Source organism: Nanorana parkeri, unplaced genomic scaffold (genome assembly GCF_000935625.1).
Source record: "Nanorana parkeri isolate BGI_ZX_2015 unplaced genomic scaffold, ASM93562v1 scaffold531, whole genome shotgun sequence".
In the NCBI taxonomy this organism is placed as follows: domain Eukaryota; kingdom Metazoa; phylum Chordata; class Amphibia; order Anura; family Dicroglossidae; genus Nanorana; species Nanorana parkeri.
This window is the reverse complement of record NW_017306799.1, coordinates 543,040-560,241: the sequence shown is the minus strand read 5'-3', so window position 1 is coordinate 560,241 and position 17,202 is coordinate 543,040. Positions and strand designations below refer to the sequence as shown.

Here is a 17,202-nt window from a genome sequence, read left to right as displayed (position 1 = left end):
CGGAGCGGGGAGGGTGGAATCCAGCCCCTCCCCTGTCACGGCAGAGAGCCGTGACAGGATCGAGAGGTGAGCGAACGCCGGTATGTGTTCGCTCACCTCCCGATTTTACTGAGCCGACCTGTGACAGTCTCATTGTCACAGGTCGGCTAGAACTATGAGGTGAGTGAAAAGCACTCACCTCATAGTTCTCCTTTAACAACAATCCATGGAGGGGTAGCGCGGAGAAGCTAGGTTGCAATAATGGTTGGGAGCTGACTCTTAGAGGTGGCTGCAGAGGACCCTGTAAGAGAACAGTCACCCTAAAAACAGAAGCAGAGCTTAGGGAACATTGAATTTACAGGGAGATGGCAGGAGGAAAACGGTAGGCATACATCAGACACTGGAAATTCAGATGTATGCTGCTGTGTAGCTTTTTTATTATTATATGGGTTTGACACTCATAGATCGAAAACGCCCCCCCCCCTCCTCCTCTGCAATCCATGTCTGTGTGCTAAGACGTTGACTGTTACTCAACTATGCTAGTGCAGAGTACTCTAAGAAGACAGCAGCCTCCACTTCAAACCAAACTTCAACTCCTAATCATTACCATGAATGGTATAGACTTTACTGATTTGTGTGCCATTTCCTTTCTTTTCAAAAGGTAGCAATATGCCTAAAAGTCCCACTCTTGCACTTTACTTGCCACTGGGCATGGACTTCACAATTGTCTTAAACTAACCTAAAGCGAACCTTTACCCATATCTTTAAAATAACAACAAACACACCTTTTTAGAAATGTTTCTAATTACCTCCAGGTAATTGCGGACTTTTTGTATTTCTCTTTTCTTCCCCATTCTTCTGACGGTGGCCATGTTTACTAAAGTCAGGTATCTAGATCTCTTATTATTTTCTGGATTTCTAGCACATGTGACCATGCACATCATCTCAGGGGAGCAAAATGCCTTTCCCTGAGATCTCAGTTAAAGGTCCGCTTTAACTGTAATCTTGCAGTGGTGTATAACTTAATCTCTGTGCATATATTTGGCTCCAGGTGCATTATTTGTAGGTTGATTTAATCTGGGATATTATACAATCTAACTGTTCTCTAAAAAAACAAACGGTCTGACACTTTTTTTTTTTCTCCCATTTAGTGATTTGATGAAGATGGAAAGAGCACGGTCTGCGGTTACAAATTTTGTAAGTTGTTGCTTTACTTGGTTTCTTTGTAACGCTGTAAATATGAGGTCTTTTGAATGTGGGCAATCCTGGTTTCTGAGATCCTGACAATTGGTAGCTACATATGCAAACAGGCATTGCCTAAATGTCTTGGGGATTAAAACAAACCTGTCCTGAGGGAAATGGGTACCCTAGTGTTTCTCACTTCTCCTTTAAGAAAGTTTTACTTTCCTGGCCTGCATACTGTCTTCAATACTTTTAGTGAATGACTTGTGACTTTATTCTTAAGTATTGGAACAGCAGGACAGCCAAGCTTCTAGTGTTTAGAAGTCAGCCATAACCACTTCCATATTTTTTTTTCAGCATGGATTTTTATGGGTTAATCCATAGGGACCCACCATTTTTGCCTGCTTTTGCCTGAGCCTGACACTTTTTATTTTGAGCACCGGGAATCGCCTGAGGTTTGACAATTGCTGGTCTGTCAACTTCCAGACTTTACACACACTCGTGTATAGTTAACAGCTACAGTTGTGATATTGGACACCTGTCATGCTTGAATACCATTCTGGTCTAATAAGTAAAGTTATGATGCTATAGAAACCCAAAGGCTAGACCTTATATGTGACCAACCGGTGGCTTGCAATGCAGCAGAAATACATAGGTTTAAAAGGATACAGAAAATGCATACAGTTGGAGTACATAATAAAGTCGCCTTTAAATATTTGTAGACTGGAATTACTAAGACTTTAAGGCAGATGTAGAAAATGGAAGAGGTCCAAGCTCCTCAAATAGCTTGGTTATCGGAGTCCGCTTCTTATAGAGATGCATTTTCTTTGATCCCACGTTTCTGTTATGAGATGGGAAAAGTGGCTGTTAACATTTTGAGGATTTCTCCCATAGAAAAACTGGAGTCTTAAGGAGATTTTGTGTGTGGGTAAATCAAGAATGCCAGTAGACACCCTCTGCAAACCTGAATTGTTTTCTGTGAAGTCATTTGACCTCTTGTCAAAATCCCTGGATACCTTTTTACAGGACCGAAATGCATGCATGAAATCCACCTGATCTCTGCAACCCATGAAACATAATGCAGTAGATTTAGGTTTCACTTTATAAAGCCTATGTGTTGTAAAGTAGGTTTGATTCAAAATAATTTGTGCTGTATCACTATTACCTTGAAGAGATTAGACGACATATACGTTTCTTCAAATTCAGAACAACACTCTTTCTCCATTGATAGCAGCACACATCTTTCTTTAAAAGAGAACTAAAGCCAAACCTTTTCTGGCTTTAGTCCTCTTTGGTTCAAAGGTGTACATTTACTAATGTACTCCTGTGACCCGAGGTCAGCATCTAGCAGGCTACTGCACACTATTTGCTGACAGCACAGAGCCACGCTGCAGCTGGTTCCTCCAGTGAGCGCTGGAGGAACAGAGGGTAGGGGAATCCCTGCATGGAGCGGTGACTGACTGGCAGTCACCAATCTGTAGGGAGAAGACTGCGAGCTGAACGATCAGCGGTTAGTGTTAACTCGGCTTTCAATCTACAGAGCTGTAATGTGACACCTGCAATGTCACACTGGCTCTAAGTATTGGAAAGAGTACAATTTACTCTCCTCATTACTGCTCCTTTAACCTTATGCTATGTAAAGTTTTTATGTGTTTTTAATTCACAGCCTTTGAATGTAAAGGGGGATTTTTGCTTTCGTACGTTTGACTGTAAGCTTTTTCCCTCTCTAAACTGTGATAAATCTCTACTAGTTTGGCAGGGTCCCTCTCGCCTATACTCGCTTCAGTTTGACGCCGCAGACAGATGGAGATGCAAGCCAAGTGGAAATGAAACTGGCAGATGATGAGGAGTGTGGTGACACAACACTGGGTGAACCTGTCCTAAAACACAGACAGGGCAACAATGGAAGCAGAAGCTTGTGTCTTAAAATCCTGGCAGTCATTCTGTTGTTCTTTATTGGTAAATACTAAAATACTTTTTGTTTTAAAGTGACATCTTAACCATAACTGGATAGCCTTTTTATTTGCTAAAGAACAATCTATTAAACAATTGCCAATTTTGTTCATTTTTTTGCATCTCGGTGCTGCAAGTATCTGATATCCTGAGGCCTCTTTCAATCACTTTTGTCTACATGCATTTGCTACAGCATTGGTTGCACATCATTGCTCTTGACCATCCTTCTGATAATGGTGGCCAATGCTTCTCAGCATGGCTGCCCCACTACGGGGTGCATGTGACTGGTTGACTATGTAAAAGTACAATTGGAACTACTTTGGAACCCCCATAACAGGAAGGGCCTGAATAAGGATCTTCATGGGTAGTATTACAGCTACTCTTTTAATGAAAGCTACATATTTCAATAGACAACATTTTAACTTCTTGGCTTGTTAGATTTTACTGATTTGGGTCTGTCTCTACTTTTACTTTTTTTTATTTATTGTTTTTACTGCAGCTATGTAACATATACTTTTGTCTTGCAGGTTTTCTGATTGGGTACTTAAGCAATAGAGGGCGTGTTGCAGCTACACAGGAGCTCAAAGTCGATGGTGCAACTACACTGGAGACCAAAGTAGATGGTGCCAATGAGGAAGAGAATGCAGAGGAATCTTATACGCAAGACAGCCCTAGTGTCTTGTACTGGACTGATCTGAAGCCTTTGTTGGATAAAAGAATTGAACTCCTTAAATTTAAGACAAGCATTCAGTATGTAGCAATCCAATATGGCTTTAAGCTGGCCATATACTACTTAGATGTTAGCACTTTTTGGACTGTTTGATGGGGTCAGATCAACGATCAATTTCAACCTTAATGACAAAAAAGGATGCAGGATGGGAACATTTTACTTGAACGAAATTCTAACGGTGAATGTGGTTTTCATTCCAAAATCAAACTTTAAAATAAAACGAAATTTCGATCGACATTCGTCAAGTGTCTGATGGCATTATCGGGTGGTAAAGAGAGATCTTTAGTATGAACATTTTGTTCTGAAATCTACTAGTGTATGGCCAGCTTTAGACTAGCCTATTTTTATGATATCCTAGCTGGTGGTCTGTTGAAGTGAACCTCTCCTGACCCTAAAATTTGTAAGATAATGCTTTAGTAGGCTTACCATGTGCTACTCTTTAAAACTGCAGAGGCTCTGACATTTGACAGGTGAATGACCGAGGTATGGCTTTGCATTGGGAAAGGGCTTGACCTTAACTTGAAGTCAAGGTACTGTGCACAGCCTGGTCCTAGGATCCAAGGTGCTTTACAGGGACATGGGTTGGGTGTAAGGTGTCTGCTCTTTAGCAGTGTTGCTTTCTAAAGCTGGCCATACACCTTACAATTATCTGCAGATTTTCTGTGGTCAGATGGAAAAAGTGCAACAGATTCCTCTATCTACACTTAACTGTGTGGATGGAGTCATCTCCACCTGGGCCAATCTGTTGCACTTTTTCCATCTGACCACAGAATCTGCAGATAATTGTAAGGTGTATGGGCACCTTAACGCTTTTGATGACAGAATGGCTTGCTTAATTGAGTCATCAATGATTTGTGAAGTGGAGAGTCAAGAGTACTTAGACTTTCTGAATCCTGCTTTTTACCATCTTCCATGTGGCCTTAACAACAAAACTCTTACCTGTTAGTAGGTAAAGATATAGTAACCTAATGTTTACATGTAGCTGAAGCCATATGTCATATTTTACAGAAATCTGTGTGGTTCAACTCGTGAAGCTGGCTCTGTTAATGAAGAATCTTTAGCTGAAATGATGGATAGTGAATTTACGAAAATGGGATTGGACAAGGTGTGGAGTGATGAGCATTATGTCACCTTACAAGATAAAGGCAGGTAGGTTGTATTTGTCAACTGCATGGTAAGGACAATAAATGTGTGTAATAACTGTATGTGGTCAGGTTAATGTACTCGGCAGTAGTAGTTAAATCTTTTCCTCGCATTTTCACGGTAAAAAAGAAATTGTGTGTGTGTGTGTTCAGCCTCTCTCCGTCGGTGTGCCTTCTGGGCTTCCTCAGGGGTGCCTTGAAGTTTCACACCGTGTCATGCCTTGCCATGGCAATGAATGACGCTAATCCAGGGAGAGTGGAATCCATAAAAAAAAAGTTCTACTCCATCCAGGCGTGTTCCGCCTCCCACCCTCTGCCATGTTGCTGCAGCTTCTGATGTGAATGGGGGACTGAGAACTCTAATGTGAAAGAGGGGCTCTAAAATAAAGGTGGGGGCTCCTGGTGTAAAGGGGGACTCTGATGTGAAAGAGGGGAAACTAATCTGAGGGGGTGGTTGATGAGACTCTGGTGTTAAGAGGTGGATCCCACTTTTTGGTCTACCACCCCCATTTTCAGCGACTAAAAGTCCTGTATGATATAGATAAGTAAGAATACATTACAATATTCAACAGAAAATGCAATTTTCAGTATTTTCTGTTGAATACATTACAATATTCAACAGAAAATACAAAGAATCCAACAGACAAACAATAAATGTATATATTTTTATAAATGTTTGCAATAATATATGCATAAAAAAGTCCTGTATGATATAGATAAGTAAGAATACATTACAATATTCAACAGAAAATGCAAAGAATCCAACAGACAATAAATTATATAACACAGACATAGCTCATGTATTACACTGATTCATTTGTGGAACCGTTGCACATCCACCTGGCTTGTCGGCACCCTAGGGGTATTTGGGGGCTGATTTTATGCCAAGTAAGTGGACCTGTTAGCGAGTGGAGTGGTGTTAAAGGACATTCAGGGGTCCCATGGTTGAAGCAATTTTCGCTTCAAGGTACCATTTAGTGTCCTTTAAAGAGGGACATCAACTCTTGGAGCTTTCCTAAGGGCAGCTCCCAGTTAATAACGTGGTCCAGTTGGAGAAAAACCTGTCAGTGTGCGTATAGTTATCTCGGGCGTCAGTTTCTCTAGGGACATCAACTTATGTAGTAATTCTTTCGGGGCGGCTAAGGAAGGAGGGATAGGTGAAAGCCAGCTCGTTAAGATGGCCTTCTTAGCAGTGAGGTGTTCCCAGTGGGAGGGTCGTTTGGTAACTGGTGACGTAGAGGGATTAACTACATGAAATAGGCAGAGGGACGGGTCAGTAGATCTATGGGTGTCAGAGCCTGCATTCATGTAAGTTATAGTTTGTGCCCAAAATAATTGGATGAAGGGACAATACCAAAGTAGGTGTTCCAGGTTTTGGGATGGTGCATGACATTTGGGACATGAAGTCAACCAATAGGAGGGTGAGGACTTGAATTTAAGATTAAAGTCATAATACGCTCTGTGGATCACAAGTCATTTTGTGTGTATGTATTTTTTTTAAATTGTAGACTTGACGGCATCCATATTTTGCATACTTTTAAAGGGCGCCATGACTGAAAAAAGGTTGACAAACACTGGTGTAGTGGGGTGGGGGCTTTTAGGGAAATATCAGAGGTTAGACCCCTATCATCTAACTTTAGAGAGAAAGCAATTGAAGACTGTCTTCCAATCGCCTTCTCCTCTGCAGTCACATGAACAGTGAATACGGAAGTGCTCTTTACAGAGTGCTGCTGTGTTCAATCAAACCGAAGAGATAATAAACATACCATTCATGCTTTGCTATCTATGGCATGTTTCTCTCTTCAGTTATGAGAGTTATGCACCATTGAGCATTCTGGTGTTCATTCAGGAAATTGACGGATTCGTAAATATGAGGGGCATACTAAATGATTCCCCAGGTCTCCATCCTGAACTTATCAGATCCTCCCCACTGTGCACCTCAGTATGCTCCCCACTGTCCCTTCCACAACCTGCTATCTGTTAGTAAAGGCAGCAGCAATGGGAGGGCACATGGGTTGACAGCGGGTTGTGCAGTGAACACAGAGGGATTGCTGGCGCACAGCTGGGAAGAGCAAAAACTTCTGTTGCCCCACTGAGCTGCAAGAGATTCTCTTCTACCATAAGCCGTACGTTGGTAGCAGTGAAAGGGTTAAAATGGACCTTTACACGCTTTCACTAAAAAAAATCACATCCGCATACAGCTCTGCATGCTGATATGAATTCATCTTCTATTCATTAGCTAAAACAAATATTTTTATTTTACTTTACATTTTCTTTTATTTCCACTTCCTGGTCCACTTTGGCACAAATGATGTAATCGTGCCCAAGCATTGCATCCTGGTAAGGTTACAGCAGAGCTTTGCTGGGAAATCTCATGAGATCTCAGGAAAAGGCATTTTCCTCACCTGAGATGTTCATAGTTGCATGTTCCAGGCAGTAAATAGAGATATAGCAATCTGCCCTTAGTTAAAATGGCCACAGTCAGGAGACTGGGGAAGAAAAGAAAAAAAAAAAGGTATACAAAGCCTGCAATTATGTAGAAGTATCTGTTTTTAGATTTTCATTACTAAACCTTTCTAAAGGTGCCTTTTTGTTATTTTGAAGATATGGGTAAAGTTTCTGTTTTTAAGAAAGAAATCTGCTTGAAGTTTGTTAAATGCATTCCTGAATCCAAATTTGGTAGTATTTATACGTACAAGTGCAATGTGAATTCAAATCTAAGCTAGCTGAATGTCTGTGTCTTTCTGTTTTTTGAACAGCTCCAACAAAGTCCAGCTTTTTACATCCGGCAATCTAGAGACTACCTTTGAGCCAAGTTCATACGTGGCGTACAGCCCTAAAGGTTCCATTACCGTGAGTTGACGATCATAATAACTTTACGTTCTTTTTTGTAGTACACCTGGAATAGCAGTATATAGATCTGCTTGCACGAGCTGCAATAAAACTCAAATGAGGATGCCTTGCTAAATGCCCCTTCATTGGATCGATGCAGTTACCTTTTAAATCGAGATAACAGTACAGAGCAGATTTTGTGTTATCTGCCCTGCTTGGTGTTAGTCTAGTCACCACTGAGATCAGCACAGACTTGGGTTTTTTTTTTTTTTTTTTTTTTTTTTACTTTTTTTTTTTTTTTTTTTTTTTTTTTTTTTTTTTTTTTTTTTTTATACCTGTTTGTTAGTTTTAGCTGTGACTGTAAAGCTCTTGACTGTGCCAATCAGATTCTTGACATTTCTGTTTTTCTAATGAAAAGAACCTCACTGTACTGTGCAGCAAAAATATAGTTTTTCTAAAGCTCACCACACGCTATACACATTTACAAATCTAACTGTACAATATTCTTTAGCTCTTCCAACAACTGTGTATTGCAAGGGCCTGCCGGATATTATAACTAGAAACGCAAAGCTTTTTCATGCGTCCTTGTAATCCACATTCAGTGCACGGATAACTCTTCTGGAGTGATGGGCTCAAAAAAAAAAAAGTAAAACCAGCACATGATCTTCCAAAGAAATTCAAACTTTATTCCACTTGCATCTATACAAAGAACAACCGCTGACACGTTTCCGCCTTACTCGGCCTTAGTCATAGCTGGTTGTGTTCCAACACCAACCCCGCTAAAAAGCACGTCACACGAGGCGGGAAGAATCACTTAGGAGCACCTGTGTCTAATAAGCAGTCCATGTGATCACACAAAAAACTAAAAAGGAGAATACAGACTTAACTTCCGGGCTGTCCGGAGCCTCTATCTAATAGCGGGAGACTCCTGACACGCCTGGGAGAGTTGGGCTGTCTGAGAAAGTATGAGGCTGGTGACGGCTCTACGAGAGAAATCAAAGGTCATGTAGTAGTGTGGGAGAGCTGAAGAAATCCCAGCTCCTTGCAGAGTCTAGAGGGAAGGATTTGTGGGCCGGGACTGAGAGAAGACACGCTCTCAGCATGTTGTAGTTCTTCACATGAACCAGCACAGAGGATGGCTATGTTTCAGCTCCCGTAGGGACCATGGAAAAGAAAAGTAGCACCATCTGGCAGGAAGTTGTGGCTGGAGAAAAATAAATGATTTTGGAGCATTTAGAGCTGAACAAAGGCAAAACAAGTACAAGTAATTGATTATTTATAGAATAGAAGTTATTTTTATTTTCTGAGTTTAGTGTTACTGTAAAGGGCATTAACATACAATGAAGGAAAGGAGCAGGCAGCAAATCAACTTTCACGTTCAGAGCCTAAATGTAAAAAAAAAAACTGTAGAGAAGCTGTTTGGTTGCTATGGGCAACTGCTTCATATTCTGTCTGGTGCGGTTTTAATAAGTTCCCCCTAATGCAGAACATAAGCATTGATATCTTCACCCCTTTAGCATTGCAGTGTATATATCTAGTTTACTGAGGACATCTGCCAGCATAGTACTGACTGGGTTAATTATGGTAAACCTGTCTCCGTAGCTCCTACAACATTACAAACAATGGGAAAGCGGAGTAGGGTTTTGGAGTTTTTTGAAAAGTGTGTGTTTGTGGGGGTTTCTTTTCCCTCCCCCCTGCATAAATTATATCTTGGATATTATCCCAATTTGGCTGCAAAAGTGAATATGCACATTTAAAAAATGTATTTATTTGGTTCATTTTATATATGCCATTGTCTCTTGTTTAAGGGCAACCTTGTATATGGTCAATATGGTCGTCCAGAAGATTTCATCGCTTTGCAGTCTTCTAACATTAATGTGACTGGAGTATTGGTTCTTTTACGCGCTGGACAAATTGACTTTGCTGAAAAGGTAACTTGTTTTGTAGCAGCTTATATCCTTGTTGGATACTTTTTGTTCAGTTAGTGATGCATTATTTTTTTGTAATTCTTTCTTTTTTGTTTCTTCAGGTTAGAAATGCAGAACTTGCTAAAGCTGCTGGTGTCTTGATCTACCCTGAACCCTCTGACTTCACCTTTCCTTTTGAATCTAACTTAGACATTGAGGCACCTTTTGGGCATGTAAGTTTTTTTAAGGAGGATTTTTTTTTCTTTATTATTGGTATTAATCCATTTATTACATAAGGTAGTGTAGGGGATAACCTCTGATGTAGGACACCCTGAACATTGGGCCCACTCCCAGCATCACTGGAATGAGCGCTGTCCCTTTTATAAAGACCTACACCACAAGGGTGCGATGGGCGCTTACAGCAGCAGGGTGAAAACCACAGATGTATGGCGGTACTGAGTTGGCCAGCTGTAAGCAGTTGTGTTCCACTGTATGCCATGCGTCGGTGGCAGGGAAAGGGTTAAAATCCCTAATGATATATTTTCTGAAAGCAGAGGCCCTGCAGAATAAAACAAAAATGCTGGGTGTGGTGGAGAGGAAGCAGCAACCGTTTTGGCATTAGACAAGTGATTGGACGGGCAGCTCTACAGCCATTAAACATAACCACTTTAGGACCACGGCACGTATTGCAGTCACAAAGTGGTTATTAATCTTGTCCTCAAGTCGCGCATAAAATCTAACCCAAGATGTTCTCTTTAGTCACTGGTCTGGTACTGTTTCCTTCTGTCAGGGATGAGTTTGTTGAATTCTATACAGCTACAACTGTTTGTGGGGCCGGTTAAAGTGTGTCTGGGCAAATTAAAAATGCAGTACATCTCTGCAATACATGCACTATACCTCCATGTTTTGACTTTTCTGAAAATGTTGCAGGTATGCAAAGCTACCTGTTGATCCTGCTGGAAATGCACTTGGCTCCCAATGACAACATGGTGCCAGTGCGGCACTGAAACCCAAGCAGTGTTGTCAGCCCTGCCCAGTTCTTGTATGCTGTGCTACAAGATACCTCCTCCATGTTACGGTGGTGAGGAGGGGATCAAGTGTTCTGTAACCCAGAGGGATAGAACCTTGGCAAGGCTAACACTGCTTGGGGTGTCAGTGCAGCAGTGGCTATGTTGTGTGCTCAATATAGATGTTTATGAGCTTGCTGGATTTTTAGCAGGTTTAACATATATTCTTCTGAAGCATGTTTAGAGAACCAGAACATGAACAATACAGCCATACTGCATACAGCCTTCTGTCTCAAACTCTTTTGCTGGAATACTGGTTGGCTCACCATTCAACGTGGTACGGATCTGCTATTGCTATATGGCATTCCTGCAGGTGGCGATATTACCCTACCATTCAGGATCTACGATCTGTTGCCTGTGTCCTTCAATGAACGGAGAGAAAAGGATTTTACGGTGAGTACAAAATCCTATTTTTAGTGTTGATCAGGAACAACTGGTTTAATGCCATGCTATTTTTTTTAATAGGCTGGCGGGTCAGGTACAAATGTTAAGTGAAAGTGCAGGACTTCTTTTAATAACGTGTTTCAAATTTTTTTTTTTAATCTTATTCTGAAGGCTCATTATGGCACTGGAGATCCTTACACACCCGGCTTCCCATCATTTAATCATACGCAATTCCCTCCATCGAGATCCTCTGGCCTGCCAGGAATTCCAGTTCAGTCCCTTTCTAGCAAGGATGGAAAGACTCTGATTGGGTATGATGAAAAATACCAATTGGCTGCTCAATTATATTTTTAAATTGTTATACGTAACATGAAGGTGCAAATCATCATTACTGCTGCTGGAATTTTTTTTTTTTTTTAACAATGTTAATTGATGTTTTTTGGGGGATTTAAATCAAACCTCCCATGGGTAGAGCCTTGCCGGTATGGAGTGTCTGGAGGTACCTGTACAAATCTGCAGCATTTTCTAAGCCCTGTTTCTCCTGAACCCCCAAGCTGTTCCGACTGGCAAAGCTCCTGCACTTCCTGGTAGTGTTGAGTCTTGCTTGTCTTTTCCTTTGCATTCCTATTGGCCACTGAGGCAGCCAATTATGGCGATGGGCTGGATGAAGGGGCAGGCAGGATTTGACACAAAGACTGGTCTGTTATTTAAACCAAAACGGTGGGATGTGGAGGCTGCTGCAGGGTGAATGCAAGCACCTCTGTTGCCTGCTCTTTATCACCTTACAGCTTGTTTAAACTGCTGTTGACATGATGGAAATGTTAGGTGCCAAGGTGCTCACAACTGAATTTATTCACCTGCCATGACCCTATTGGATGCAAGACAAGTTTTCTCTTCATTTAGCAAACTCTAGGTGACAATTTTTCTGTGTACTTGCAACTCCTGCACCTGGTATTCCTGGGCAGACAACTGTATCCAATCAAAAACAGAAGAGAAAGATATTCATAACTTCTTCCCAAAACAGCCACCATGAATTTCCTTTCCCCTTGGTATTACCATGTCCCTAATTTTAATATGGGGTTCAAGGTCAAATCAGTTGACTTAGTATCCAGCACTGCAGCACTTGGGGTACTAGTCCTTCTAATGTGAGTGCAAGGAATTGTTCCCCATCAGTGGCACCATTTTGTCCACTCCACAACGTGGCTTTTTTTTGTTCTTTTTGTTTCCCGGACTACCAACCCTAGGGAGTTTACCATAGGCAGCGGGGCATTTTCTTCTCCTGCACACCAGTCTGGCCATTTTAAAGTCTGAAGGACAGTGAACTGGTTCTGTTTAGAATGTTTTGGACGCCTGATGTATTTATTTATTCATTTTCCCCCCTCCAGAAAACTGGACAGAAAGGACTGCCCATCAGACTGGGATGTTGGCTGCAGGCTTAAAGACCAGTATACAGTTAAACTTGAAGTTGACAATGTTTTGGCTCAAAAGAAGATTCTCAATGTGTTTGGTGTTATCAAAGGGTTTGACGATCCAGGTAATTTCCGTGTGTGGTGTGTTTTTCAGTTTTTGTACAATTGCGTAAACCACTTTGAGTCTAAAGCCCTATTGCTCTGATCTTTACAGATCGTTATGTTGTAGTTGGTGCTCAGAGGGATTCTTGGAGCACGGGTGTTGCTAAATCAGTCGTTGGGTCATCAATTCTCTTGGAAGTTGCCCGTGTAATAACACAAATGGTTAAAGAAGGCAAGTATATGTATATGTTTTTTGACTTTTTATTGAAAGGTCAGTCCATGCTAAAATATTTAAGTTCTAGGTGGTCCAACACCTTGGAAACGAGCTTAACCTATAGCCCAATATTGTGCATGAACTGGGAATCACTGCTGCCTCAGGAAAGGCTCTGTGCCTCTCGGTAAACAATGAATAGAACACCGGTTCCAGCACATCGCTCCGTGTTCTGATCCTTTATTAAATATCAGATGAACACTTCAGTTCACATCGTAAACCCTCCTAAAGAGTTTCAGCCACACAGCCTTAGTCATAGCTGGTTGCATACAGTCTTCAAAACATAAAATACCCTGACAGCTGAGGGAGGTGCTACACAGCCATAAACAATTGACTCAAATTATCCTAGACAACACGTATAGTACTTCACTTGGTGGGATAGAATTAGAAAGCTAAAGACCACTTGATTCCAGACTGCAGACATCGGCTGCATTAGTGGGCACACTGCAAAAGGCACTGGGGCAATTAGCAGGGCCGGCCTTAGGGGTGTGCGGCCGCACAGGGCACCATGGCAACAAAGGCGGCCGACACAGCTCGTCCTCGGGGCGTCTTCTCTCCTCCTCACCGCTGCCCATCCGACATGACAGCGCTCCTTGTCCGCCCCCGGGTGGCGGGGGCACAGGGAGCGCTGCCTGCTATGAGGGGGAGAGAAGCCGTGCCCCCAGCTGTCGGGATGGCCGAGCGAGGAGGAGATTGGAGCCGCTGTCATCCTGTCAGTTTCAGGATGACAGCGGCTCTGTGCGTGGCAGGACGGGGGATCGGTAAATATCATTTGATACTTACTGATCCTCTGTGTGTGGACAAACACTGGAGTGATCATCTGTTCACTCCAGTGTTTGTAAATGGGGTTATGAATTAACAGGCTGTGATTTACATTACAGCCTGTTCATTCAATATTTCCTCAATGGGGAGAAGCACTCACTACAGAGGCTCCTCCCCATTCAGAAACAGCTGATGGTAAATATTTGAATGGGAAGCCTCTGTACTGATGTACTGAGAGCTTCCCATTCATTGAGTGCTGAGGCTGCAGAAAAAGAAATTGAGGATTTGGTGTCCTCAATTTCTTTTCTATTTTAAAAGGGAAATGTCATAAACATACAAAATGTTTATGCTATTTTGGATTCGGCCATTGGCGTGTTCTGGAGGCAGGGCGCATTACCTCATATGACACCGCACGTGCTGGGCGCCGCCATCTTGGTGAATATCTAGGTATACACCAAGATGGCGGCGCCTATATCGACGTGTGACATCACCTGATGCCACGCATGCATGGCGTCATGTAACGTCATGCTCCCTGCCTCCAAGATGGTGCCACGCATTCACAGAACATGCCGGTGGCCAACATGGCCGCCGCACATTCTCAAACAAATTTATTATGTGTCTGAATAAATTTTTTGTGTATATATTCGGGCAAATAGTAATTCATTGATTTACACGTAGTCCGGGTTTTGTGTTCTGTTTTTTATTTGTACTTTTCTAGATATACTTAGTTGAGTATACTTAGTGGTTACTGGGGATGTGGCCACTGAGGGGTGTGGTCACTGAGGGGCGCTGTAAAGCTTTCTCGCACAGGGTGCCTAAAGGCCTAAGGCCGGCCCTGGCCATTAGTAAAGTACTGCAGAGTAGGACTGCCCCCCGTGTCTACAAAGTGACACATTGCAACTGCACGGCAGTTAGCCAACATGAGGCTCGGCATTAGAGGCAAGACCTTGGGTGCTCACAAAACTCAAGCAGGTGAGGGACTAATGGTCAGAGGGGACCGTGGTCACTGCAGGCAGTACAAGTAGAGCCAAGATTGGTGTTCTGTGTGGTTTTTTTGCTATGCAGGGCAAATGCTTCCTTGATGAATGCCAAGAATAAGCATACGTCATACTCCAACCAGTGGATGACATCACTGCTTGGTCCCTTAGTTAACCCCTTCTGCAATAAGAGCAAGCAGGTATTGGTAATGTTAAAGGCTTCCAATGATCCAAGGGTCATTAGACATGCAGCAAGTGCTGAGTAAATGTTAACGGTTTTGCACCTGGGAGGCAAGCACTCTACAGCTAACTTGTCACCAAAACAGGGTTTGGAAAAGTAAAAATGCAGTGCATGAATGGCTCTTCCAGGCTAGTGCCACAAAGTCCAGTCCGGCTGTCCAGTCACATCGCTCCAAAAAACTAGACTAAGAATAGGCCGTACCTAATAATAATATTAATAATAATAATAATAATAATAATAATTTCTTCGAAGAGAACAGCACTAGCAACAATGTAGAGTCTTGGTTTGAAATATAAATCATGCTAGCTAAAATGTTAGGCTTTACCCAGCACAGTGGCACAAACATTGCCCACCCTCCTAAGATACTAGCAAAAACTGAGGTTTGTGGGTTTTTTTTGTTTTTGGCTAGTCTTGCAATATAACATAAGTGAGACTTCCTGTGTCCCTCAAATTAACAAAATGTACATTTTTAAAATAGATCTTGTTCTCATTGAAGAATCAATTTGCTGGAATAAGTATATATTGAGGAATTTTATTTTTAACCCTTGAATATTTTTTAACCCTTCTAGATCAGTATAAACCCAGACGCAGTATTGTGTTTGCAAGCTGGAGTGCTGGTGATTTTGGAGCTGTTGGTGCCACTGAGTGGCTAGAGGTAAGATTGACAACTGTAACCTGCTTCCTACAAACATAACCTTTCTGTGATTTTTCAGTAATCTCTCTCCCATTCATATAATTTGGATGCAAACCTAAATAAGAGCATGCGTTCTTCCAAGTATGTCATGTCAGCAAATAGCTGCCAACCTGCAAAATATATATCCTTTTTTTTTTCGGCTGCGGAAATTGACGATTAATTCCTCAAATAATCCTTAAACTTTTTGATCGATTTTAAAATTCTTTGATGAAAAGACTCACCTCTCCTCCGCCTTCTGGGAGTCCCGTTTCGGCAGGATTTGGCTAGCAATTGGATGTGGGGAAGAAAGGTGAGGTCCGAGTCAAGGATGACACCAAGTACCTTGGCATGAGGGGAGGGTTGAATAGTTGTGTTATCAATCACAACTGATATGTTGGGGGAAGGTGCACAGGCAAGAGGAAATATCAAGAGCTCAGTTTTTGAAAGGTTGAGTTTTAAGAAATGTTGTGACATCCAGACTGATATGTAATTTAGTAGATTAGTGACTGATATTATGTTGCAATCAGGTCCTTACATGAAATGGAATGGACAGGTGCTGCTACTTAAAATATTAAGCTAATACTTATGTTTAAATCACCCTTAGGGCTTTGCTGTTTTACTATACTATGTAAATACATTTGTAATCCAGCACGTTATTATTCTGAGTTTCCCCACTCAAGCGGCGGCCATATTGAGTGGGGCACGTGAGATTAATAACGTGCTGGATTAGTGTGATCTTAGTTCAGTGTGCTGTGTGTGTATAGGCCAATGTAGTCGGATCTGTATGTGCGTTTATAATCCATTAAATTTTTTTTTCGATTAATCGAACACATTTTAATCATTACCAGCCCTACTTTTTTTTAATACCAGTAAACTGTTTTATCAAAGCTAAATTCTTGCCTTGTAGGGGTACCTTTCAACTCTGCATCTGAAGACTATATCCTATATCAGCCTGGATGGTGCTATTCAAGGTATGATGTCAATTTTTGCTTTTCAGTTAATGTTAAGCAAATGCTGCACAGATGGAGCGAGATATGAAGTACTGTATACTGCATTGACATGTAACTCTGTGCCTCACTTCTCTTTTCATAATGTAGCGGCAAACAAAGTAGTAGGCTTCACGGCACAATGTAGCTACTGTGAAATCTTTTTCCTTGCAGGTGTAGCAACTTAAGTTACTTGTGTGTACAGTTGTATTCACTTTATTTTCACTTTATGCTCAGTAGCGGTTTTAGCAAATATTTTTTTTTTAAAGCTAAAAAAGCAATCCCTGCAAAGAAAACTGTTTGCCTGCTTCACCATCCATTCTGCCCAACTCTGCTGCGGTTAAGAAATACTTGCTGAAAGATGAATTTTGGGAGTGTCGGATGTCTTTTACTTTCGCCAGACCCCTATGTAACTACTGTCCTGTAGAAGCTGGTGGATGGAGCCACAGAAAGCAGTGGGGGTGCCATCATCAGACACTCTAGAGTACTGTAACGCAGATAAATAGTGAAAATGTTTTATTTTTTTGCATGGATTTCTGGTTTTCATCAGTGACCGTCACTTTAAAAGGCCAGTTATTGTTGTTTTTTGTTGCTATCACATGTAT

General features: G+C 41.7%; 1 protein-coding gene across 1 annotated transcript in view; it reads left to right on the top strand.

Moving 5' to 3' along the window:
• The first annotated feature begins 1,134 nt into the window (after window positions 1-1,134).
• The window catches only part of TFRC (transferrin receptor), a 22,290-nt gene continuing 6,222 nt past the window's right edge, over window positions 1,135-17,202 (top strand). Inside the window, exons 1-12 of the mRNA XM_018561573.1 lie at window positions 1,135-1,176; window positions 2,913-3,120; window positions 3,642-3,864; window positions 4,853-4,993; window positions 7,746-7,839; window positions 9,627-9,749; window positions 9,848-9,958; window positions 11,348-11,487; window positions 12,562-12,710; window positions 12,800-12,919; window positions 15,508-15,593; window positions 16,519-16,584. Coding sequence (XP_018417075.1) covers window positions 1,138-1,176; window positions 2,913-3,120; window positions 3,642-3,864; window positions 4,853-4,993; window positions 7,746-7,839; window positions 9,627-9,749; window positions 9,848-9,958; window positions 11,348-11,487; window positions 12,562-12,710; window positions 12,800-12,919; window positions 15,508-15,593; window positions 16,519-16,584 — 1,500 coding nt within the window. The 5' untranslated portion in view covers window positions 1,135-1,137. The remainder of the gene's footprint in view (window positions 1,177-2,912; window positions 3,121-3,641; window positions 3,865-4,852; window positions 4,994-7,745; window positions 7,840-9,626; window positions 9,750-9,847; window positions 9,959-11,347; window positions 11,488-12,561; window positions 12,711-12,799; window positions 12,920-15,507; window positions 15,594-16,518; window positions 16,585-17,202) is intronic.